The sequence below is a fragment of the Buceros rhinoceros genome, unplaced genomic scaffold, assembly GCF_000710305.1.
Source record: "Buceros rhinoceros silvestris isolate BGI_N320 unplaced genomic scaffold, ASM71030v1 scaffold16716, whole genome shotgun sequence".
In the NCBI taxonomy this organism is placed as follows: domain Eukaryota; kingdom Metazoa; phylum Chordata; class Aves; order Bucerotiformes; family Bucerotidae; genus Buceros; species Buceros rhinoceros.
The window spans coordinates 14,236-41,546 of NW_010417074.1; the positions used below are offsets into that span (position 1 = coordinate 14,236).

At 39.7% G+C, this 27,311-nt stretch overlaps 1 protein-coding gene across 1 annotated transcript; it reads right to left on the bottom strand.

Moving 5' to 3' along the window:
- Window positions 1–26,617, bottom strand: RTKN2 (rhotekin 2). The gene is made up of 11 exons (XM_010138054.1): window positions 26,424–26,617; window positions 24,369–24,427; window positions 20,124–20,177; window positions 19,060–19,177; window positions 17,311–17,511; window positions 12,552–12,646; window positions 10,958–11,064; window positions 9,850–9,981; window positions 4,087–4,252; window positions 2,071–2,178; window positions 1–554 (listed from the first exon to the last, which is right to left on the bottom strand). The coding sequence occupies exons 1-11, from the start codon at window positions 26,582–26,584 to the stop codon at window positions 1–3; spliced, it is 1,755 nt and encodes a 584-aa protein (XP_010136356.1). The 5' UTR covers window positions 26,585–26,617.
- Window positions 26,618–27,311: the final 694 nt, after the last annotated feature.

Here is a 27,311-nt window from a genome sequence, read left to right on the forward strand (position 1 = left end):
CTACGGCTGCAACCAGGACCTAGGGTGCAGCATCTCTGTGATGCATTTCCGCCTAGGGGCTGGTACTGGTTTGGTTTCAGACCCGGTCTTGTTAATCAGTGAAATGGGATTCCCATGGCCAGACAAACTGCTTTTTCTACAAGGACCAATTTTGCGAGGAGCAGCAACGGGTGTCTGCAACTGCTGCGTTCTTGCAGACACCTTCGAATCAAACAAAGAACTAGTAGCAGAGGGGCAGTCAGACTGGTCCCAGTTTTCCTTACCCAGCTGCTCTGTGGTCACTTGCGCTTTCGCACCGCATGGTGACTTGTCAGAGGGTGGAGGTGGAGCTCTTCTTTTCTTTCCTCTGCTGTCATTAGGGCTAGCGGTATCTCGTTCTGGGCCCAGAGGCGTGTTTTTCTGAACAACCATCTCATGAGATCCATCGAAGAGTGAGGCCCATAGAGAAGACGCAGACTCTTTTTGCTGGCCTAGCAGGTACTCGCCATCAGTCTCTTCGATTTTTCGTTGTATGATATCAGCTAAACCCTCATGTTTCACTGGAGAATCAATGCCTGTAATTTTAAGGGACAGCAATTAACTCGGATTAAAATGCTACCAGTGATTTTACTGCTGCCTATTTTGTTATTACTCTTCAGAATACAAAACGGCATTAACTGCCTCGTGAAGTCTGGGCCACTATTAGGAGTATTAGTGGATGAAATGGAAAAGATTACATGGGCTTTCAAAGAGAGAACTGAGGTGACAGGAGGGAACTGTTTTCCCAACAGCTGCCATTGAGGCAATGGGGTAGGCATTGATATATCTTTGAGTAAAAATAGAAAGAAGAAGTACTACTGTGAAACCTATATGTATTAGATATTAAACATATTTTCTTGTACAGTGCTTTGAAAATTTTGTTTCACAGAAGGCCCATGAAATTCTGTGACGCAATATCCTTGTGCTTCTAACCTGCAGAAGATGGGACATCTTCTCATATATCATTTTTTTTTCTGTGCTTTAAGATTGTCTTGCCCCGTTTCTTAACCTTCATATTGAGTTTTTTCTCTCTATACTGCAGTAATATTGGCCTCAAACAGCAGCAATATCTCTTCTATTGCAGGTAACATATTAATGAATTTCCACACGTTTTTAAACAGGGTTTTACCTATGAATACTATAAAGAAGCAGGAAAAAATTGCTGGCATATCAAAGAGTGAAACAGAGTTTGTGTTCTGCTGCTCAGTGATGTACTTGCGTATCAGTAGAATTAGTTACTGTGTTACCTTCATAAAACCTCTAAGTAGTTGATTTACTGCCTTTCCGCTCTGCATTCACAGCTTAGCTGGGACTCTTCACTGTTCAGTGCTCTGATGCACGGTGACTTGGTGACCCACACGGCATTTCGAGCATCTTCACAGCTCCCATCGCAAGCAGCAAGCAGGCGGGCATTTACAGTTGTACAGTGTTTCTCAGCCAGTACGGCATCGGATCCATTAAAACAAAGTGACCTACTTTTTCTAGTCTGTAAATATTATTTCTGTAATGAAACTATTAAAATAATCCTGCTGCATACCATTTTGCCCTGTAAAAATACAAGTCTCAAATACAGGCTAGCTAGATTTTCCAAGGCTATTTTTCAGCTTCATTACTAAAGACCAAACAATTAGGTAAGTTATGTCAGATGAGCCTTTAAATAGCTTTAAGAACAGCAAATTGACTTCAAACAACTAGTTAAAGTCATTATTGGTTTGGAGGCTGAACCGTTTTACCTTTAAATTTCCTGAGCTCTGCGCTGCTCTTAGGATGAGTGCTTATTTCTAGTGACAGCTTTTTTGAATGTGTTCAGGCTCTCTAGTTACAGTTCAGCTTGCAGATTTTTTTGGCTCACGGTATAAAAATGTATTCATTACTTGTGCTATTACAAATTCAGATTTCCTATGAACTCCTTGGTATGCAATTATGCTGCTCTTTCATTGTCTGAATTGTCCTTGAAAAACTCAGTGTTTCCACATCGACACCAGAAGCCATCTGAATACAGACAATGTTGTTTCTGTTACCCTGCAACTTGAAAAGACAAATCCCACTCACTCATATCGTGGTAGACGGAGGTCGCTGCTTTTGTCAAGAACAAAGGTGGTTTCCGTGGTGACATAATCTCAATTTTCATAAGTTCTTCACAACAATGTTTCCACTGGCCTGAGAGAGAAAAGAGAACAATGACTGGAACTTAGACACTTCAGCTTGAAAAAAAATTGAAGTTATTAGGTTGTGTTAGGAAACTGCGTCCAAAGCAATGTTAAACAATAAGTATTTACTTTTGTTTAGCAGTAAAGCTCAGGGCGCATTTATATTTTCAGCTCTGTGGTCATTCTCTTCTCACAAAGGTTATAAGCTACTACCTTTAATTTAAGCATCCCACCAATATTGTTACGCTATGAAGGTTAAATATCATAATCTGCCTTCAAATCCCAAACACAGAATAAATTCATCAGGAAAAAAACCTAAAAAGAAAAAAAGTAGTAATTTAAGGTTAGGGAAGCTCCATGAAGTTATCGGGGACAACCTCCAAAATACTGCAAGCTGGATGTTATACAACTATGTTACAGTGCTACAGTAAAGGAATGGTCTGTCTCGAATAGAGGATAACTTGCCTTTTATCCGTTAGCAGACAAGGAAACCTCTTTTTCTATTAATAGATTTTGACCTTAAGGAAAACAAGACACAGTAAAATTACTTAGTTCATACCAATCATTCCAAGTTTTCTGAGCACATTAATTTTAAGAGAATTTTAGAACCAGGGAAGAAAAAAGGCATTTAAATGCCAAGTGACCCATTTTTTCTGAACCTAAGGAAAATGTCTCAAAAAATCCATGGGTATTCTATCTATAATGAATAAGTAGTAGCTCTTTAACCCCACTCCATGGCTAATTTAGAGAGGATGCCCTAGTTTTTGCTTGGTGTGTTTCTTTAATTGATAGAGCCTTTCCTCATTGTAAATCAGAGCTAGAAACATGAACTACAATACCAAGTTACCACAACCTCAATTCGCTGATTTTATTGGTGTGCCCTGTGACTAAAGACTCGTAGTTCATTAATTGACCTGGTTCTGTTTTCTGGCCTGATAAGAGTGACTACCAGGAACCAACTCTACCTTGTCAATAATAGCACAATAGCTGACGGTTGTCCTCTACTCCTAATAAACCTGTGAGTCCAACTACTAAAGCAGAGGAGAAAGACGAAGACAAATTCACCTACCTAGTTCTTATAATAAATAGTTGGTGTTTAACAAGCACTACTTCACTGCTGGTTTACACCAATAAATGGGTTTCTTCTCTCATGTAAGAACATGCAAGTATTGTTCCAGCAGTTAGCTGAAGGATCAGGGTATCGATTTGCCCTCTCACTTATATCATCTGTTACAGAGCCACAGGAACAGCTTTTACCAGCTTCACATAAGCAGCGTGTATTCGCATGACTGGATTGGAGCGTGGCCAGGTGAGCATATTGCCGTGTGACAAGGGGTACCAAAACCTTGAAATTACCAACAGTCAAGTAATCCTATTGTAACATATTGCACTTGAATTCATCCATAGTACTGCTGAGCAAGGAAATCCCACATACATGTGCCTACTGGCAAGGGCCAGCTGGATCTGCATCCTAGTCAAGGCCCCACGTGAATCCAGCATCCTCACCCCTTCCCACTACGGCTTCCATGCCCAGTAACTTGCAGAATCTCACAAAACCAACACACCAGTGGTAGGATGCCTGGGCAGAGGAGGAAGAGATGGTGAGAATTCAGCAATCCTCAGAAAAAATTCTCGACTACTGCTAAAACAGTCCAAGTTCTTTCGAGATTGATGGACATCTTCTGTTTTCAGTTTCCTGCAAAAACCCAGACTGAACACACAGACTTGGGTTTAGTCAGCTACGTGCTTCTGATGGCTTAGACCACCACCCAGTATTATCCAAAGAACATTTTTCTTCTCAGTGTTGCAAACAAAGGCTTACGAGGGAATTCCGATCCAAACTGGATCCAAAGATCCCTTTGATGTTACATAACATCCCACTTGGAGGGCACGCTGCCAACACTCCCTGGTTACTTACTCAGATCATAAAAGTGCTGCCAGAAAGCCTCCATCCACTTGTGAAGTTCGTCCCTACTGTCAGTAGCAAAAAGTCGCGTCACAGCCTCTCCAGACACGAGGTTGATAACCGAGAAGTTATTAGTTCTTCCCTTGGAGTCCTTATCCACAGCTCGAATTCTGGTTTCCTAGGAACAACAAACTCTGGGAATGAGTTATTGCTTCAGCTCCACACTGGTGTCACCTTATGGCTAACGACAATGTAAGAGAGGTATCATTTGGCTTTTTACCTAATCCAGATTAATTTCCGATTAATAAAAAAGGAACTAATGTAAAGAACTGCTTATAAAAATATTTTCTCATAAAACTATTTAAATGGCATAAAACATGAAAAACAAGAGAATAGAGCACAACTATTACAGTTTAGTTCTGAATTACTGTGTTTATATTTTTCAAATATAAAAAATCCCATTTGTCATTTCAAAATAGACATTTTAGTTTTGGCTTAATTAGGGAGAGCGACACAGAAACAAAATACATGAGGAGTATATGACAAGTCTATCAAATCTCTTCAGCTAATGTTAGAAAAGCTCTCAGATTACACAGCAACACTGTTACGGCCAAGGTTCCACCTTCTGTTTGGGGATGTATTTCAACTGATTTTTATCATCTAGACTAGATCCAGTGGTATATTCATAGTACCTGGTTCCTTTGTTATAGCATTACTACAATAAAAAAAAGCACTTAGCTCTGAGCGAATTAATTTTTTATGTGTAAAAAATACTGAAAGATTTTAGTATAAGTCTGATAAAACACAAGTGAAAATGTTTCTGGAACGCAAATGGTCACGTAGCTGCTCATCGCAACATGATGAACAAATTAAACTAATTAACATTGCTTTATTTACAAAAGTAAAAGCAGAAACCCTGGAAATATCTTTGCATAAACGATTCAACCTGACTGAATGAGCAATGGCCCATTACCACAACGCTCCGAGAAGGACCCTGCCAGGAGAGCAGCAAAACCCCAAATCCTGATGGGACGGTGAGTTTCGGCACCAGGGAGCCAGCCAGCACCCTAGAGCTGGCCAGCCCCAGAGCCTGGCAGGACATGGGGCCACCTAAGACACGATAAGACCATGCAGTGTCCTCCTGCCACACAAGGGTGGCCCCTGGCATAGGGAAAGCCCCAGGTTTTGAAGGAGGCCACCAACCAGAGCCAGCGTTGTGTTTGAACACCTCCTATCTGGATGGACAGTGATTCTGATCAGAAAGGTGGCCTCGGGTCATTTCTCCAAATACTGTGGGGACAGTTCAACCATGCTCCTTTTTACACAACTCAACCAAATGTCAAACATCTGCTAAAGATGTTAAACATCCACTTACAGAAATTAAGTTTACACATGGGGTCCCATGGCGAGGAGCCTAGTTTCGATACTCAGAAAACCAGAAATTATCCTACAGAACATTCCGCAGATTTTCAATGCATTACTGAAGTAACCATTTGAAATACCAACAGCTGCTTGTAGCATATCTGATGGATATGCTCATTTAAATTCTTGTCTAAAAATAGGAGATGAAGTAATTCATCCATAAGTGCTCTATATCCCATTAACTCAGGTAACCATAGATACCAGCAAAAAAATTAGAGGAACTAGATTAACATTTGACAGGTAAGAACTCCAAGCATACCATACACACAAGTTTATTTAACAATGTTTGATGCAGGTTTTTTCTCACAACTATGGTATTATTCGAAGGAGATAAATCCTCAAGCAACAATCTGTATCTGATGCTTGAATATTTAACGAGTGATGCAAGATGCCATTACAGTAAAGGGCTGATGAATTTACCAAGCTTTAGAAAGAGCTTCAGTTTTAGAAAAAAGCTTTAGTTTTAGAAAACAAAAACAAGCAAATAGAGAACTTTTTTATTGCTGAGGCACGACATTTTCCTGCTAAGCTAATCCTGACACACAGAGGAACACCAGTTATAAAGATCGTTTTGAGACATCAAAAAAAATTAGAATCCTCGAGAAAAATACTGAATAACCTAAGATCCAGTTCTGTGTGTATCTACTTTAAGATTAAACAAATGAAATCACATATAACAAACTTCCTCCATGTTTTTAGTATCAAAAAATAAACATCACCACGACACTGGAAACAAAATACAATCTCTGTTCGAGTGTGGGTTTCTGCTGTAATGTTAATAATTTCCATGGGGGACTGTTTTAGGCAAACAGGGAAATACAGTTAAATTCAAAATTATGGCTTTCAAATGCATTAATGCACATGACCAAATTCACCAGGTCAGCTACGAATATTTCCTCTTTCCATCTTCATCGTTTTGTGAACTTGAATCAACGGAACAGCCTTGTGGCCACCGAACGGCAAGTACAACATGTAAGTATACGATGGAAGAGCAGTATGAGGATTTCCACGGCAGTTTAGCTATCTAGTCTGTGCTTTTCCAAAAAATTGTCACATGTATGAAGGCTTGTCTAAGCTAGCCAGTGGAACAAAGTCCTGGCTGCAGAGACCATCGGTGTTTTCAGGGCTGCTCTTGTTTCACCACTGCTGGAGCTCCCTGTTGCACACAGAGGATATTGCTTGTGTTGCTGGCTCCTTAAATGTTCCCATGGTCCAGAACTCATACCAATATCCTTCTGCTCCAGTCCAAGGATGAATGCCCTGGTTCCCTAAAAATACTGCACGGTTCCCTTGAAGTTACGCTACTGTAGCCATCACTATATTTTCCAGCGAGTTTCTCTACCAGACCTAGCCCAGAGGAGATGTTCCACCAGGAGCTCTCATTCAAGGTAACCATCTGCAGAAACGCCAGCTTGATTTTGTCCTTTCACTCCTGCCATGCTCTTTAGCGACCAGTCTATGAACCCCAAACCCACGGCTGCAAATTCTTGTTCCTCGTCCTGTTCACCTCAACCACCAGCGTGAGCACAGAGGTAGGTCTGTGCCTGCTGTGTGACATCAGAGCAAAGGCTGCACTGGCAAAACATGCCAGGAAGGAAATCACAGGCCTGCATTAATTGGAAGAGACATCCCAGAATTCCCCAAGCTTCAGGCATACATGGCACGGACAAAGTTTTAAGATCTATGAGCAGGACATAGTACTCCACGTATCGAGCAACTGACGTGAACCGCTGGCACAAGCACTGATTTGCCAAGTTATCAGGCATAGCCCAGGCCTTTATTATTCATTTCAGACTAAAGAAAACTTGAAAAAAATTCAGGAACCAGCCCATGAGGAATATTTCTTGTTCAAATTGGATTCTGGCAAATTTTCTTTGCTACAGAAAACATCATTTCTCTTTTCCTACTTAGTTGTGCAATATAATATGTTATAATCACATTTAGCTGGAACAATAATAGTAGCACTTGCATAATAGGAACTGCAGAACCATTCTTGCTCAACAGCAGTAGCGGTGAAGTCATCTGAAGTTGAAGTAATGACTTTGCTGGTCTTAATGGCTTCTTCAAGTCTCGATTCAGAGGGAATGGGAAATAAGGGCTATCAGGGTGAATATTTGCCAGAGAGTTTCTCATAAATCCAGATGATTTCATTACTTTTCAGAAAGTATCTTTCAATTATATGTAAAGGATCAGCTTCATATTACAAGTGAAAGTGCCACATATGCAACCAGAAGAGATTTTTAGTTAGAAGGTCTAGAGTTGATGTTCAATCTCAACTTTCATTTTGAAATGGCTGTTTCTATAACAACACATAGCAGACAAGCCCGTATGATTAGTTTGCTTTCATTTATTCCAGAGAAATAGGAGAAATTTCACAACAAAGGAATCAAAAAATATCTGCAGGCATTGTTATTTTGAAGAGAAACTGTTTAAGTGGTAACATATTCAAATACGGTTTAAATTGCAATCTTTTTTCTCGTTTTAATTTAAATTCTTGAAGGATTCACAGTCACGTTCTCCACCAGTCTGACCTTTCTGTAAAATGGTGTAAGACACAAGTACCTTCCACATGTTGGCTTTAAGGATACCCTGCAAACCTACAGTCTCCCAGCAGGTTCCCAGTGTGCTGGTGATTTGGAGGAGCAAAACACCTCAGCAGAATATGGTTAGTTTAAAAGGAAAAGAAAACTAGGATATAGAGCAAAACAGAGTCCTGCAAGGAAAGATAGGAGGTAGCCCGATGAGTTTTTAAAGTAATACTGTCACATTTTCGAATATGAATTTAGTAATACTATAATTGACTAAAGTTTATCATTTCTTCACGGATATTGTGAACAGCTTGAAAACAGAATTATGGGAAAAGCTGACTAGTGCAGTTAAAAGTGACTGAAGAGGTAAGCAAGTGAACCTGCTTAAAAATATATCACAGTCCACACATTTAATGTAAATGCATGAACAATTGGCAGAAAAAAATGGCTTCGTTAAAAGATACAGCACTAGCAAAAAGGTGTTTTTAATTAAGGAATCTATTTAAATCTCAGCACGTTAAAAACGAAGTCCTAACCAAACAGGTCACATTGCTATACGCAGCTTAAATGTTTGATTTATACACAAGTCTCACTCTAAGTGAGAACACAGTCGTGCTTCCCAGAAACTTTAAAGCCACCAAAAGCTGGTATTGCTGTTGTACGCAGCAGTTCTTTATTGCTCTACATCCCTACGCATTCCCAATCGTAGCCTAGACCCTCTTATGCTTTTGTGTAACCGCGTAGTGAACTGGATACGAGAACTTATTAAAGGGAACCACAGCTGAAGCCAGCACTCCTCCTGCCCCAAAATGAGCTAATTTTAACCCACATCAGTTCCTTTGTCCAATTCATCAGTCAGCTGCCCTAATGCCTGCCCGAACAGCAGCCTGAACAAGCGACCGGCCGGGAGGAATGCTTCTTGCCGGATTACTGCTGGCATCCAGCGTTCACAGCAGTACAGCAGCGGAATCCAGATCGACCTGTGCTTAACGCAGTTTCAAAACATGTCTGTCTACTTATGGAAGCTGAATCCAGCTAAATTCCTCTGCTCATCCGTACGTGATACTAACTCTTGATGACTGCACCAAAACCAGGTTTTGAAAGCATGCTGGCTTGCCGTTCTAGAAAGTCCTTCCAATAGCACTCCTAAATTAAACACTTAAATATTACTTCAAATGAAATACTTGATGTTTCTTTAGCCAAATAGTAAGTAACATTTTAGCTTCGTATTTTAAACCTAGCCATTCCAATCAGGGTATGAAAAGCAGCAATAATGTCATCCTAGAGAACAGAACTTCCAAAGTTATTGTGCCCTGTACAAAACCAGTATTAAGAAAAGCAGCTTATTTTAAGGCACTAAAATATTTTGAACAATTTTCCAGCTCTCCTCCTAATTAAGACTGCTGCCAAATAACACACAACAACAAAAAAGCTTTTGTTAAAATTCCACCTCGTTTGAGGACAGAAGTCTAACCGAGCATTGCCAGGGGACTGTAAGCAAGACATTTCCAAGGGCTGTCTTACAGAACTGTCACATAACAAGTTCTCACCTTTCCTAAAGAAAACCATCCTCCTTTTAACCTCTGTTAAACAGCCTAATGGCAATGGAAGAAACTTAAGTCCACAGCTAAGAAATGTAATGTCCTTGCTAAAAATTCAGCCACTGCAAATTTCACTGAACCCTATCTGACCCACGTGCTACCTATACAGCATTCTGCATACCGGCAGCTTAGAGCCCTCGTGTCTTAAAAACAAAAAAAACCCTTCCCAAAATCAAAAACAAACAAAACAAACAAAACAAAAAATACCATACAAAGAGTTTTACCTTGTTGATGGAAACTGTCAATGCTGGCTCCAGCTTAGCCTCGATTTCTTCTGGTGAGTAGTAACAGAAGAGCTTGCCACCCCTTAGTACGCAATACAGCCTCCTCCAGCTGGTTAGAGTTCCTATCACTTGCTAAAGGGAAGAAACAGTCAGAAATTGTCAATTTTAAACGACAAATTAAGAGTTTATTACAAGGCGTACACAGATCAGCCCTGTGCGATCAAACCTTAGCCACGCGGAATTCTTTCCCGAAACAAATACTTTCTGTTGCAGAACATTTCAGAGCCACTGATGTTTTAAATGTTAGCAATACTTTAATGTCTCTTGGTGGTTTACAGTTTTCACAGGTTTATTGCCACGCCACACTAAGGACACAGAATCTGCTGGGTCACACAGAAAGAAATCTAGAACTGGTGTCTAGCATAAAAAGGAAACCACCTTTACTAGCTACAGCAATTACACAATAAGAGAAATAGAGAATCTCACTCTGGAAATACTCTTCGGTGCATTCAACAAATGTCAGACAAAGACATTTGTCTAGAATTTCCTCTTTCTCAAAGGAATTTGCCAACAGCTTTCATAAGCGTATTACCATTTCAGAACCGGTTTAAAACCTGTAATTCAGCACTCCTAACAACCCAGCTCCTCTGGCCCTCCGCTATCACCTTCTTGTTTGCCTTGCTGTCCAATGAATCAACCTAGAGAAGTAAACTCTGTTCGAATGGATCATTTTTGAAGGGCTGAGTTTAAATACAGTTTAGTTCACCAGTCAGATTCACCACGCCGGGATAGGAGCTAGCACGATGAGAGCCACGGGAATATTGGGGCTGCCACTATCAAGTTCCAGTCTAAAACAATTTTGAAACAACTATCCTTGATCTTTATGAAACAGCCTAGAGAATTTTATTGATAAGCACACCAAGGGAACATTTATTTCTTCACACTTAAAGGTACTGTGAGATAGAATCTTCCCCTTGCTCTAGGCAGAACAGGTGAAAAATAACAGTTCTCAAGAAACCACTTCAGGTAAAAGTGAATGTTTCAACAATTGACTCTCAGTGACAGCTGTTAACAGAGGAGGATGTAAACACGGGCAAGGTCTTCTTACCTGCTGATTAAGAAATCCTGCCATCATATCCCTAGCCATGCAGGAAGGCTGAGCAACTAAACGGCAACACATGTTTCCATACAGGGGAAGCCAAAAAGAGGATTCCTCTGGGGGAAAAAAAACAGGCAAAGACAAACACTTAGTTCCAAACATTTGCACTGTATGTATAGTTTAGCTTTCTTCATCCATTTTTACATTAAGGTCATGAGTGTAAACAAGCATTGCTCAGATTTAAAGAAAGAGATTTCACCCTGTAGGATTAGGCTAAAAGTGATTTAGTCTTCAGTGAGCTTTTTCAATTAAAAAAGAAACTTCCAGAAGATTTTCAAGTAAAAATGGAGATACTGTTCTGCAAGAACAGCTAAAAACTTCTGAAAGATACACTGGCCACCCTATCTAAGTAGGATCCCTGAGCCCTCCCCATCCATCATGGGGCACAGTTACATTTACACTTTGCTTCAGATGTTTTTTTAAGACTTTTAATTTATATCTACTTCTGTTTTCAGCACTAGGAAAGCATTTAGGATTCTGAGGATTTCTAATGAATTGTAATATCGCTCCTCGCTCAGCTTTCCTATGTAATAGGCTCTCTCTCCTGTAATTAGAAGCAGGCAATACAACATTCCATTGACATGGTTCTGTCTTTGGTCGTGTTTTAGAACTACTTGTGCTGAAGCAAAATATCCAGGTATGTGATTTCTCACTAAACTCAGTTATGTAAATTTATGACAGAAATAGGAATTTGAAGAAGAAAGAGTATAAAGTACTAATAAAGAAAGGCTTACAAATATCAAAGACATTTGATATATACCCTTCAAGAAACAAATGCCCCATAAATCTTCAAATCTGCATTTATTCAGAATTAGTGAAGTGTAAAGAATGAAATTCTCTTTGAGGTCAAGCTTACCCAAGTCAAAGATAAAGTTCCCAGAAGCCACAATGAAATACAGTGCAAGTCCCACGTCTTAAGATAACAGTTAGGGGTGACTTACGGAAGGGACTACCCTTTCAGAAAATAAATGGGTGAAGTATCAAAAACTGTACTCCTGCTCCTTAAAACTTTACCTTCAGCTGCAGCACAATCACAGTCCCCGTGTTAGCATGCAGTAGGCTGACTGCTGCCAACTTGTGCTGTCCCAGAGCTGAAGTACCGCGACCAAGGCAAATTGCAAACTCACATGCTTACGTCTTGTGTTAAACCTGAGCCTCAAACAACCTCGCTGAATCAAAGCTATTTTTCTACTTCCCTTCTGACTACAAAGGAAAAAGCTGCTTCATTCTGATACCCTTCCCTGGTTGTGAGAAAGGGGAAATAATTTGTATAGAGCTACACCTCACATAAGACCTAGATGCAAATGACAGAAGAAACTCCCCAAAGAATAACATTTTCATCTGAACTTGAAATTTAACTCAACTTATAGTTTATTCAGCTGTGTACAGATGCCTGTTTTAGAGCCATTAAATATTCTATTAAAGTTGTTCCATATTAAGAATCAAGAAAAATAATCTCTCTAAGCTCTTTAGTTTACAAGAGAGAGAAATGCAAAATGTTACCGGGGTTTTATTTCCTTAAATTGGTACCATATGTACTTACCATTTGCTGTAATGGTGAGGTTGTGGGTCCTGAAATTGTCCTCAGCACTCTCCAGCCCCAGAGTAGTGTAGGCTAGCAAACTGTACTTTGCTCCACTAAACATGAAAGAAAAGGCACATTTAAGACACTACGGCTTCATGTTGCTTGGGCAAGTAATTAAAGAGAGTCTAGACATGCCTGAGAACACATCTGGGTACAAGGGAATGCCAAGGTGCAAGGCATCACCTGTCAATGACCACAGATTGCCACCCTTCAACCTCTTCCCACCAAACTCCTGTATCTCTGGTTTTCCTTGTAAACCACCGTCCCACAGCCTGTTCATTCGCTTCCTATATCTGCCTCCTGCCTCCACCTTGTGCATAACTACAGGTCCTTCGCACCCCACAACTTCCAGGCAACGCCACGTGGCCCCATGAGGTGGCTCTTTCCATAGCCACTTGTCTTGGACTTGCCAGCTGGGAGTCCTCTCCTGTGGCTGCTGCCTGTGAGCTGGGCTCACGCCCACTGCTGAGCCAGTGGCAGCCAAACCCAGGCGTAAGGGCTGTGCTATCCAACCTCTCATCACCCAGAGGATGCTCAAAGCATCTCTCTGCTCTAGCCAGACAAGTAACTTCTAATAATTTTACACCTTTTATTCCTAGGCCTAAATCAACTACATTTGGTAATGGGTTCAAAAATTGCTATAGTTAATAGAACAACTGATGACATAAACTTTATCTGAAAATGCAGGTTAAAAATTAAAAGGCTTTATAGTGCTCCTCCATGTTGCTCTGCTCTTTAGCTTTGCCTGTGCAGAGTTTACAAAACAGTTGCTTATATTTGTATTTTTTATTAGTATCTAATAGTTTGGTTCTTCACATGCAGAAGTCTGTGCAGAAATCCTACACTTTTGTAGCATAAAGGCCTCTTTCACTCATTGTGCTCACAGGTTTCACAATGTTATGTCTTTGTTTTGGATTTTGCCTAGGGAAAAAAGAAATCACATTTACAATTCAGCACAGTGCATGTGGAATGCAATTCTTGGAATAAACTAGTATAAATTCGGAACATGTTTAACCTTTTTCCCCAAATACTCTTCAGACCGAGTAACAGATTTACAGTCCAGCAACGCAGTAAGAATTCCACCTGGCTAATGGCAGTTTAAACAAAGTTCACAAAACAACAAACCCCTCAAAATCACTAACTACTCTCCCTAACAGGATCTAGTATAAGATCCTTAAAATATCTTCAGTACAGCATGAGACAGCTCAGTGGTGTAAAAGGCGAGAAGTCACAACTGAACCATCCACACTAAAAAACAGCTTTCTATCATAATTTTTTAACGTTATTTTTCCTAATAGTGCAGTGAGAACACAGGGTTTTAAAATCTTTGGCTCTGCAGAGGAGCTAGGCAGATGCCTACCTAGCCTTAACCCTACTGAAAGAGGAGGAGGAAAAGTAGCGAGTTTGGTCGCAGGGAGGCCTGTTCCATAGCTGTCCCGAGGGAATAAAGAGAAAATTAAATATGATGCAACATTCTGAGTGAAAAAAAACACTGCTGTGAAATACTTCAAGAGGGCAATCTGAACAAAAACTCGTCAGCATTTGTGCATATTCCCTGCTAGAATGCTCCTAACAAAAGATTCTCCACCGATTATGTGTTGCCATGTAGTTGAGCAATACATCACCCTTCTGCTTAAACTGTACCAAAAAAGTTCAGTTTCTTCTCATGGATAAAACTTGTGCTGATTTTAAAGTTACTTTTTTTCTAAAGCATGACTAATTACAACAACCTTGCCAAAAAAAATAGCTACTTCACTTTCAAAATATGCTTCACAGTAACATTTTCATTCTAAAATATAACAGTCATTCCTTTCAGCCAGCTGCAATATAAATTAGAAAAGTTTTATCTGCAAATATTTTTCACATTTAACTGGCTAATCAGGATTGTTGACTACGTTTTGCCTCTTCATTTCTCAGAAGCAGCCAACAGCCTTAAATGGCAGTCTTTTCGTATAACGAAGACTAATCTGCCTGCTGCATCTCATTCAGTATTTTGCATATCTATAGTATTTTTCCATGTAATAACTTGCTGCATCTTATTCACTACTTTGCATATCTGTAGTATTTTTTCCATGTAATAACTCTATTTAAAAAAAAATCACCTCATCTCCACCACACGCCGGTGGCAAAGGCTCATCTTTATATCTGTTCAGTGATCAAGAGACAGAGGCATCAACGTTGCCACACAGACACCAGTGTGGGAAGGCGTAGCTATATCACCCTTTCGATCAATGCATATTAACTACCATCTCAGATTCCAGAATCTGTTCCCAAGTATTAATCCCAGGGTTAGAAATCTTAATCCGAGTTCACTCTTCCAGATATGTAGAGTGGAGGATTTGAGTAAAAAAAAAAAAAAAAGAAAACCAAAACAAAAAACTATCTAATATGCTCACCTTTCAATGAGATCTTTAATAATAATAGAAGGTAAAAACAAATATAACCTTCAGGTACTACACAGAACCCAGCCGTAAGAGCGAGGCCATTGGATTAGACTACGTACTTCAGCAAAGCATCCCTGTGAATTTGCCGATTCAAACCCAGCAGACGGAAGCTGTGCCCCCAGCCCAGCGGAGGACAACACATAAAAGGCAGTAACAACAACTCCGTGTACAGGCCAGCTCTGCAAGTGAATAAACATGCACTTCAGGGAGTCTCTCCCATGATTTAGCCAAAGACAACCTAGTTACTCTGGAATTCAATAATATAACGGCACTAAACATTTTCCTCCTATGACAAATACATACAGAAAAATTAAGCTAGAACGGAAAAATTAAGCAGCCAAAAGACTGTATAGAAAAGAGAGATAATTAAAAGTAGAGAGAATATCAGTGTAACTGAGGTGAACCAACCTAATCAACCATTAAAAGCACTTTATCACTAAGCTTTTGCAAGAAGTTACAAGGTTTACACTTTCCTCAGTAACCAGGGAGATTTCTAAGCCAAGAAGTTTGACGCAGAGGGATCACAGAGTTTTGGGAGAACAGAACTTTGCCCATGTGTGCTCTGAAAAGGAAAAGGCCTGTACAAATGAAATCTAAAGAGAAAAGGTGTTTGTATAATATAGAAAGACCCCCTCTTTGTTGCAGTTTAATTTCACCTGCCAGACTGGTAAAACTGCTGGGAATACTTGAAATATCTCTTGTAATCTCTTCCCCTTTATAAGGGCTACATACCAAGGTCTTACTAATATAAATCCTACGGGGAGCTATAAAAAAAATTGGACAACTTATCTTCTGCCTATTTCTTTCCAAGAATCTTTTTTAATCACCTAGCCAAGCCATCATTAAACACATTATTGTGAGAGGCTTATTTGCAGTAGAAGAAACAATCTTCAAGATGGAGGAAAGCAAAATACAAACTGACTTGAGAAACCAAAAGCAAAACCCAAGGGAGGAGGCAGCTGTTTCAATTGTCTACTGATGCTTCTTCCTTTAAAGACAGGCAATCTATATTCAAGTGATCGTGGCCAGCAAATAAGCTAGTGGTTATATCTGAAGCAAACTACATCTAACGACAGAGTTGTCATCGCCCAGCTGGAGCTTGGGGAAAGCACCACCACCTGAGATGATGCAGATGGAAAAATACATTGTCATTAGGTGGAACACGCTGGAAAGTTAGTGATAGAATTTGCTTTGCTCTGTGGAGGTTTCTGGGACGTGTATTTTTGATTGAAACAGTAATAGCAGTATACAGTAATATCAGTTTGACAAAGATAGAACATGCTTGAATGTTTCCTTCTAAAATCCAGGCAAATAGATATATGAAGTGAGACTCATACATACTACCTGGCAAGAACCAGGCATCGATTCTTTACTATTCGGCCTCCAAAAAAAAAGTAATTCCTTGGAAAAATTGCTTTCTTAGAAAAAAATCAATATTATTAGTATTTACAATTTAGGCACTTGGCCTGCTGAAATCCCAGTGAAATTGAAGTAGTTGCGAAATATTAGAAGGCAGTTAAATTCATCTGAAAATCCATGAAAGACTTAAGATCATATTTAAAAGGAAAACAGCTAAATTACTGGGAACAGCACTTATTTCTATGAACACTGAAAACTAGTGAGTCATTTTAAAAGGTTCTGGGCTAAAGTCAATTAAGACGACTCCTGTGAATCAGACTGTAATGTAAAGTGCCTTTGACAGTCCGGAGTGTTACGCAAAAGCCAGCAAAGTGGAACGACCCCAGGAACACAGCAGGTACCCCAGGCACTGCACGGCTCGGGCAGCCACCCTAGGGGAGAGGGTACCAGCGAGGTTTCTCCTGCCTACAGTCCACACTGTTTTATTCCACACAACTCGTAACTTTTAGATGTCTCTACTTGCCTGTCAAGAATGAGCAAAAATAACATGGGGAAGGGAGTAAATGGGAAAGGGAGAAGGGGGGGTAAACGTCAGAGGCAACAGACCGACCGATCGTACAAGCTTGATTTCCTCCAGAGATCAAACTGTTCCAGTTTGCCAGTAACAGTGGGTGTACCAGCTAGCTAGCTGTAGAGCAGAGAGATAAAGCCTCCTCCTGTGTTTCCAGCTCAGAACCAGGCCCCAGGGCTGAGCGGCGTGGTTGGAATTCACACCTACTTTCTCACTTCCTATTTAAAATGTAAAGTAGTTGCAGAAATAATCACTTTCTTGGCAATTTTTCAAAAATTTACAATATATTTGGTTTATTTCTGTTCTAAATGGTAAAACTAGAGCATCAATAGGTAAGGCTTACTGAATGACCGGGTCAGCGGGCAAAAGGGCTTCAGTGCTGTCGTCTTCTAGTGCAGCTTTGAGTTTCTTCCCTGTAGCTTTGCTGAGGGATGTTTTAAGCTTCTTTGCAAGTTTCTTAGGAGTGTTCGTTACACATAAAGACTCCTCTGTACAGCAGCTATACACTTCAACCTTCACCTGGAAATCTGGTCTTGCTTCATCACTGAAGGGGGGAGGAGAAAATTTCAGAGCATTTGTTAATAAACCGAGTGTACAGCCAAGGACTGCTGCTGCTGCTCTATAGATTAAATAACGTATATTTCTAATCACAGGAAGGAATGCCATAAGATTCAGGCAAAGACATACATTAATACGGAATTAAAGACTAGAGTACGCAGCAGTAACTTAGTGTTGAAGTAATGAGATGGATGTTATAATTAGACCATAAACAACTGCAAACAGGAAATTCAACGTTTATGTTAAAAACTGAAAAAAAAGCCTGTGTTATGGAAATACACAGACAAGACATTCAAACACACTTAAATCCGCCCTCTACTGTTACGCAAAAATCACATGATTGAAAACCTCTCCATGCCTCTGGCACTAAACCAGACTGAACTGTTTTAAAGGTATCTTAATTGCAGCCCATCCCCTTCGCATTACTGAAAAATTCTGCCTCACTTAAAACCAACAGAATTTGTCAGCCATAACTTTACTACCTGCTGCTGTCGTCTTCTGTCCGCAGCCAATACTTTCTCTTTCAGTTCTACTTCTATCCTGTCTTCAAGCTTAGTCATCGAACCGGAAGCCTAACCTCATCTTTAAGGCACAGATCACGGCATTACACTCACGCCCATACCAATATCATTCCAAAGGCTTTCATAAAGAGTCTTTCGTTATCCTGAGGGATACAAGGTAAGTTAGAGTGCCTTAGCTGCTTTTGTTGCAGTATTTCAGCAGAAAATTATAATGGTCAAGTCTTGTATCTTTGAAGAGGCAGATCTGAACCTTTGCTCCCACTCTTAACTTGAACAGGCGATTAGAAGAGTTTAAAATCTGGTTTAAAGATCTGCTCCCTCTCAAGCACTCAGTTTTCAGGATCTTCATTTAAAGTTTTCAGTAGTTCTAGCTTTCCAGTCACTCTTCCTCAGGAGACTGAATCTAAATTGCTAATATAAAAAATAAAGCAGGGGGAAATAAAAGAAGTCTCTCAGGACACTCTTAAAAATTATAAAACAACAAAAAAAGTACATGAGAACACCCTTCTACTCTTTTTCAGGTTGCTTTTAAAGGTAAGTGAATAATTTCCTGTCTAGTATTCTTCAACTATAAGCACCGTGGCTGTAGCACATGCTCATATAGGTTTAACAGAACACAAGGTGTGGAAAGAGACCGCAGCCTGCCATACAGAATAATACTTAAAAAGCTGAGTGCAACATTTCTATACTTTCAGAGTGCTTTTAGGTTTCAGCAATTTAATTTCCGTCTTGAGGCTTGTTTATCTCTTTATATAAAGAAAAATGCTTCAGCATGGCAAAAATGAAAAGAAGTACAGTTCAAGTGGCACATCTACAATGGGCATCGCGAAGCACATAAACAACCTTCCAGAGGTGGGGATCCACCATCCACTGAAATCAACAGGACTTAGATTGCTCCCTTTGGGCACGGAAAAACTTGGTGGCCCTCAGCCAACCTTAGTCATAAACACATGCCCTTTCAAAAGGGAACAGCAATACTTGCGCTGTATTCCACAGAAATAAATTATACTCACAATATGGTTACATTTTCAAAACAGATATCTGTTATTGCTTTATCCACGATAGCCACCTCGGTATCAAAAACCTCAGCTCCCATCCTGAACAAACAAAAAACCGCATAGCGCTGTGATCCTGGAGGGAGCCAAAGAAACGGTTTATTAGCCATAACATACGTCACAAGTCTAAATGCTTCCCGTAAACAAAAGAGAACAAATGGTAATTTGGATCTCTAAGGAATTGCCCTCAAATTCTTCCCACAATAAGTCTTCATCGTAGGATTTTATGATAATTGAACTAGCAAAGCTGCTGTATAGGTAGAACAATGTTCACAGAGGTAAAAATACCTACTTCTGTTCAAGGGGAGTGGGGATAATTGGGTGCTAGCAACTTCAGAAATGTTAGTAACAACATCATTTTTGTAAAAAATTTTGTAGAAAAAAGGTAAACTGATTTTAAGAAAAAAAGAAAACAAAACACACACAACATCCTAACATTTGATCCAAAGCCTGTATAATTTTATGAATGTACTACCCAGGATTAGACTATTTTGCCACGCTTAGCCCCTCTGACCCTATAGAAAAATCAAAGTGAAATCAATGCCAGGTGACAGCTGGATCCGATTTAGGAGTAATCTCCATGGCACAGCAAAACACATGTACTTGAAGACTATCTGATAAGACACACAACACCAACAGACAACAGGCATTTAAATTTCTCACTGGAAACACCCTCTGATAAACGCTCTCACGTGTAGACAATACATAGAACAACGTGTTTAATTACAAGTTTCTCAGTTATCCATTTAATAACAATTTTCTGTTGCTTCCTCTGGAATTTCTCCTCAGGAGGACTTTTTAGAGACCAGAATTTAAACACACAAAACCATGGGACTTGGGACTACTCAACTTGCTACAACCAACAGCCTCAAGTTAAGAGCAACTATGCAACAAACGAAGTAAAATACGGACCTAGTGAAAGGTCAAAGAACGGGTTGAAATGAGTATGGACTTTCCCACCCAGTTTAAATTTACGCACATAAGCAATTGCTGATCCGAGTAGTTCATTACACCTTACATACTTTCTTTATTGCTGAAGTGATCAGAGTCTTTCCACATTAATGGTATTCGAATACCTAAAGGAGGGGGAAAAAAGGTAGGAAAATTAAGTCATAGGCAATACTGTAGATCTGTGATCAAAACATTACAAAAAGTTTGTTTCTTTTCCTGATGTTCTGGAGGTAACACAACCTCCTACCCAATGAACAGCATAACTATTTCAATTTTATTATCCATATCAACAGAAACTTCATCAATTAGTTCAACCTGAAGTGTCATTTTCTTTTGGAAATTATGCCAAGATAAAGAATATTTTAAATATCATATGAAAGCACCTGAGAGTACATTTCAGAGTGGCTGTGTGACGTAGTTCTAAGAGGTATTCTCAGAACTCCAAGGTTCTGAGTCCATTGTTATGCACAGATGTAAACTGAAACTCTGCTTGCTTTGTGCTGGGAACCACTCATCCAACTGCAAGAAGAAAAACTTCCTGTTTCGATGGAAAGACTGGGATACTTATACTACAAACACTTAAGTCTTGTTTTGCTAACCACAGAGAAAACAGCACTTATAATCACATTCCCAGTCAGAATTGCCTTAGCTGGCACAAAAAGAGTTTCGAGATTTTTTTTTTTAAACTCAGCAATATCTTTCTAATTCAAAATCATAGTAGAGAGGCAATTACAGAACCATTATTTTAAGTCATGCCTGTCATTTTAGTATTAGTAAAGTATTTTCTTTCACAAATTTTCCACTTTATCTACTTAATCCAACACAGTACTGAGAAACATTTTCCTCCGGTTCCAAGGACTCAGGCTGAGACGTAACATTTCCTATTAGTCCCTTGTTAAAAGGCAAATGCAGTGGGGGCTTTACAAAGCCAAAGCTGGTTTCTCAGTGCGGTTTAAAAGTATATGCAATATATTAAGTGACACATGATGGCAGCAGTGAACAGCACTATCTCAACCGTCTTTCGATAAAAATCTTCCAAGGCTATTACAAAGGAGCTTTGCTGACTGCAGTGTTGTTCTTCGCATGAGGCTGATGGAAAAATCCGCATACAGTAGGCTAAGATGCAAAGCAGAAGTGGTATTTTGGCAACAGATTGTCATATATTCCTACAGGGTTTTACCCACAGAGCTTCTTGTTGGTTTAAGCGAAACCGCATATAGTTACTCTGCTTCAGTTACAGAAGTTTTTTCAAAAGTTACATTAAATGAAAAATTCAAATTTAAGCAAACTTTGATTATATTATGGGATGTGTTATTATACATGCTATTTCAGTTTTGAAACTTGCAAATTCATCTACTTAAGGGTTCACGAAAACTAATGAATTTTCAACAGTGCAGCTTTAGCCTGCCACAGCTTCCCAAAAATCAATAAATCACCACATGCTGAAACTGCCTTTCACTCCTAAAGATGCGTTTGCATCGTAAGCATTTCTACAGATAGCTAGTTCTTTAAAAGAAGGAAACAGAAATAGTTTCATTAAAAGAGCTACAGAAGTCTCTCTCAAGCTTTAAATATATATATATTCGTCTCAGAGACAAAGCACAGAATGTCTCTTACCTAAGAGACAAAGGTCTCAAATTTACATAAATATCTGAAAACAGAGCTACAGTAAAAGCCGTTTTTCATCTTCAATCATAGCAAACTCTGAATGACAATTTTAACGCACTCAATAGGTCTTGCTAACAATTAGAGCACTAAATTAAAGATTACTTCTGTATGCCACTTCCAATAGCACACTAGCTGAAAAATTTACACCGTAGTCAGAAAATCATCAGGATATAGATAGTCAATCGCTTGAACAAGTTTAATGTGATACTTGTAAATCAGTTTTCAATTCATTCTCAGATTGAAAGAGCTGCCATTTATCAAAAACAAAGATCAATTTTCACACACCTTCATTTCAGTTGCCACTAGCTGTAAATCTGTGCATTCAAACTGGATACATTCAAGCGCTACAATTAATCAGATTTAAAGCCAATGATTCCTTTATAAAATTACTTTAAATTATGATTATGCTTTGCGATCAACATTTAACGTATTGTCTTCTGAGAAGATAACTGATTGATAACGTAAATCACAGAATTTTTTCACACATGTGGGGGATAAATGAGTAAAAATAATGGAAGTGTGAAAAACTGTGGATTATGGACTGCACACCCCACACAGTATCCGACACAGTTACTGTCTGTAGGAGTACATTCCTCAGTACTCCTGCAGAGCTGTTTGTGAACTTCTGGCGCTGGCCACATGATCGCACTTTTTTCTGGTAATAGTCTAAGCTGCTGGCATGTACTAACCATGTGAGACGCTAATATATTTATGAGTGGATGGATTACTTTCCCATAAAAAATCCACTCTGTATCTTCAATCCTTAAATGACATGCCCTGCCATATTACATGGACTTCCACTCACTTCTCACTTCCATCCTCTCCCAGACAATTCAGTCACGACAACCACATTCTCAACAAGACAGGCACGTGCACACACACGCACGTGCCTCTGCCTTCCCAAACACATGGGGCAACTCCAGTTGCAAATCCACTGAAGGTGCAAGAGAGAAGAAATGCAGCATGCCCAATTCGCTACACAGGGATCGGGAAAGACAAGGGAAGAATAATGGGACATTCCAGAGGAGAAGGTACTGCAGCTGTGGAAGCAGACAGGACCTGATTTGGCATGGTACCTGGACACGGTGTAACGGGTCAGAGGACAACGCAGGGAGGAACCAGGGAGGCATGTATTACTGTCATTTCAAGATCTCCCAATCATGTATCTTGCCCAGAGGCTGCCGAGCACAAACAAGCCTGTCCGCACAACTACTTCTCTCCCAGCTCTCTGCTTCTCAGGCACACACAGTGGAAAACAAAGAGTTAATAATACACAATCTATAGAAAGCATAAATCTCTCAGCAGAGGCCAAGAAGAACATTTAGGCTTTCCTGCTGTAAAGTGGATCTGGCTTGGCTTCCTGACAAGAGTACCTGAAGAGGGGAGAGGCACGGCAGCATCCCAGCCCTCACAGTCTTGAATTCACAGTGAAGAGGTCTAGGCCTCTTTCTCTTCTTTGCCTCCACCTATGTCACCCTTCTGAGGACCACAGCCTCCAGTCTGAGAACCATGATATTAGTAACAGGACAGAATCATTAACAGAGGGCACGGGATCGAAAGTGGTGTGTTTCACCCTTCTGTTCTCTTGTCCCATCAAAAGAAACTAGCAAAATGTTTCATATTCTAAACTAATTTTTTCATACTAAAAATAGAGTCCTTACACAATTCTGGTTTTCTAAAGATAACCAGTGTATTATATGATCCTAAAGTCTTCACTACAGATAACTCTATAAACCCAAAGAAAGGTGCAACCACAGCACAGACAGGCAAACAGATGCTTTCATCCAACTACCATAAGGGAGAAAGACAGATACAGATCCTGCAAACAGTTGTGCTGGCAGAAAACATTATTGAACCATGTGCTCAGCACTCTTCTTCTACTAGAAGCTACCTTGCTTCAAGATTATGACAAAATAAGCTGAATTAACTTAAAATAGTTTAAGTAGTGAGCCCTTCTCTGCTGTTTATTTTTAATGAAGCAGGTCAGGGAGCACAAAGAGATCGGTTAGCAAAGCTGGTGGAACAGCCACAATGAACAACTACAGGAATGCTGAGCAGAGTAACATCCGCTATTGGCACAGGCAAACAAAATGGTAAATTCATAGGGCTTAAGCCTGAGAAAAGGCTAGGAAACAGCATACCAGCCTATGGAAATAAAATATTCTTGTTATTCACTTGCACTGAAGCTATACCACTATAACTTTGCTGTAGTAACGTAATCTTCATTAACTAAATAACATTTGCATACTAGTTACAATTCTGCCCTCAATTTGTTAGATATAACCTGCATGATCACATCAAAGTTTGTCTTTGTGGAGGGAAAAAATGTTATGGGCACATTTACACTTGTTTACTTTTGAAATGTATCCAGCGTTTCGTGACAAACAGAAAAAAAAAAAAAACAACACATTTCCCACTGTGAAAGTCTCCAAAAGTAAAATGAAAACACTGTGTGGCATCTTCAAAAGTACATGACTGACTTAAAAGCACACACCTCGTCCTTCCTTTTGGAGGGAACAGGAGGATTTATGCCCCTGAACAACATACACACTTTAAAAATTCCATCTTGTTTGTATAATTTGTATTACAAGTTACTGTCCAGTAAGGCCAAGTAGCTCCTATAATTAGATGACTACCCAGCCGCTTACCTGATATAGCAACCTTTGCTCTGCAGGCCACCCAGTCTTGTGCCCCATTTTCTAAAGACCTGCCAAAAAGAAGAAAAGAAAAATTGAGGTTTGAGATCTGTGCATTTAGACTTCTGAAACTCAACCCTTTAAATATTAAAAAGTGTCAGGATTTTCATATCATAGCTCATTTCAAATGCTTTTCTTTAAAGTTAAATTTGGTGTCTCTGGTTTAAGATATGAGTCATTAGATTCTGGAGGATAATCTGGAAGGAAGGTACGCCATCAATTTTCTTAATTCCCTAGGTTTTACTCCAAAGCTTATTTAACCTCGGTATTAAAAGACAAGCAGATTCATCTCCTTTCTCTTTTCCATCTCCAACAGAATCAAATACATTAGCAACTTTTCCCCTTCCATACATACCAATGAATAAGCAACTTAATTTATCATTTCTATTATTGGTTAGAGCATTGCCACCTCCTCTATTAATATAGACCAATTATAAAATATTGCATTGGTAACATTTACATGCAGGCAGGCAGTTTGCTAAGAGCCAGAGCGTAGATCTCCAGGTCGACCTTAAATTGAATCAAAACAATCAATTGAATCAAACAATAGATAACGAGTAAAAATAGAGTGCTCTCCTTAGACCTGCCGTTGCTCCTAACCAAATAAGGTGAAATGAAAATTTCTAGCTGCTACCAATGTCCTGACTTCCAGAGGCAGTTATAGTATCTTCAGAACTCACAGGTTACAGACAAGAAAAAGGGACAAAATTCACTTGAAAACCCTGGAATTTTCTTTCTCAGCCATCATCGCCTTATCTGGATTAGGCTTTAACCAAGTTCCAGTCTTGAGCAAATACTGAGAGAAGAACTGCAAATGCACTATCAACTACCAAAGCCATGATCTGAATGTAGAGAAATAACTCTATAGCGTGGATCTCTTCTAATGACCTCCACCGACAACTCCAATGACCCCTTAAGAAAGAGCTCTGAGCATGACAGACACAGATCAACACACATAGCCATACAGCTATGACTGTAAGAAAACAATACAGCTGTTCAGAGACATCTCCAAGTACCTCTGCCCTGTTCTGGATGAGTGCCATCACCATTCTGTGGTCACTGACATCAAAAATCAGCAGTTCAACATAAATAAAAGATGAATCACTAGAAGGTCTTCATCTTAGTAGGAAAAAGCAATACAGCTGCAGTAATTGCAGAACACCACACACTGTAAGTGCTGCCTTCCAAAAATCAGCTTTCACAGGAATACTTGCCATAGTCAGAAAATGCAGTTATTTCCATCAATGAACTTCTCCTGAAAGATCACATTTCTGAAACCAGAAAGCAGCAAGACTGTTCATATAGATAAATTAACTGGAGCTAAGCATATGCTCGAAGAGTTGCTAAATTGCAATCTACAACTTCGTTAAAGTGGAATAGCATCTCTCCACCATGATTCTGAACATTGCACCCAAAATATATTCCACTGGGAAAAAAATTATTACATTATTCAAATAAACCATGTATGCTTTAGCTCATTCAAGAGTTACTACGTGAGAATATTTTCAACTAAACTGATTTTTCTTCATCTTCACGGTTGCATTTCATTCCTTTGCTGTAGTTAACAGAAGAGGCCAGCAGAGGGTACCAATTAACCGCGATGATGCCATCATTAAAGGGACCTTCATAACAACAGGCGGCAGGAACAGTAGAAATGGGTGTGTTCTGACTTGGATAGTTTTGTTCCTCCAGAATAGGTTAGGCACCTTTTTATATGCTGAAGGCAATCAAGAAAAGATGTCTGTTATGTTACCTGATACTCAGACGGTGAATTACAGTTTAATGTCAAAAATAAGATCTACACAGAAAAATATGACTTGTATGTAATTTCCTAAAGCAAAAAGAAGAGGCTGGAATGGTCTTATAAAGTAATGTTTTAAGGCAGCAGTAATGCATGTTTGGGCAAAAGGAAGGCTTTAAACCCACTTTCCTAAACAGGCTGCTAAGAATTCTTGTGAGCAAAAGCCTGCTTCACACTGCTCCACCCACATTTGAGCTGATACTCACTGTTCTTCGGTCCTGCCCGAGACCGGCTCTTCTGTTTGGCTCTGCAGCTGTGTCCTGTACGCACGTATGCGGGCATTGCAAACCATCAGATTCTTCACCGCTTGCAAGAGCTGGTCTTTTTGCGTGCTCACTGCAAGCAGTTTACAGATGCCCTCTCGCATGCGGGTTTCAAAGTTAATCTTCTCCCGAATGTCGCATTCCTAGGTATGCAGAAAAAAACCAGAGGGCTAAACAAAAACCCAACTAACAGTACCCTGAATTTCTAATAAGCCCTACTTATTTCACAGTTGGGATAGAAAATCCCAGGTTTTAATTGTATGCAGCCATTAGGATGGTTACCAAATGCAAAATGATGGTTCTCTCTCCAGGAACAAAACAGTAAAAAAAAAAAACAGAACAGGATGTAAGAGATTCACTATACTCATTATACACAGAAATTCCAAACCAGGTAGTAACATTAACTCACTTTAGCATCTGAAAGTTACTAAAAATGTATCTGGCATCAAAAGCATTGTGTCAGTTTTCAGTTTTACAGTACATCTGAACTCAAAACAAGTGCTTTGGGGATGGATCTATAAGCAATTGACTGAAACTCACGGTGCAATAATTGGACTTTAGAAGTTCAGTATTTCAGCTGGTAGAAAAGTACTGGCAGCTGCTCTCCTTCAAGCCTCTAAACAGGACAGAAACAAGGTGAAGCTCATTCCCCACAAGTAACTGAGAAATCCAGAACCCAAGAAGGGGGCAACGCTAACAAGTTGCTTCTTTACTTGGGACTCTCTCTGCCATTAGCTGCCTTCACTATGAGGAATGACCCTTCGCAGCAGTCCCACGATGCAGGTGGCAGCTCACTACACAGTCACCACCCGCTCCCTCCCAGCTCTGCAG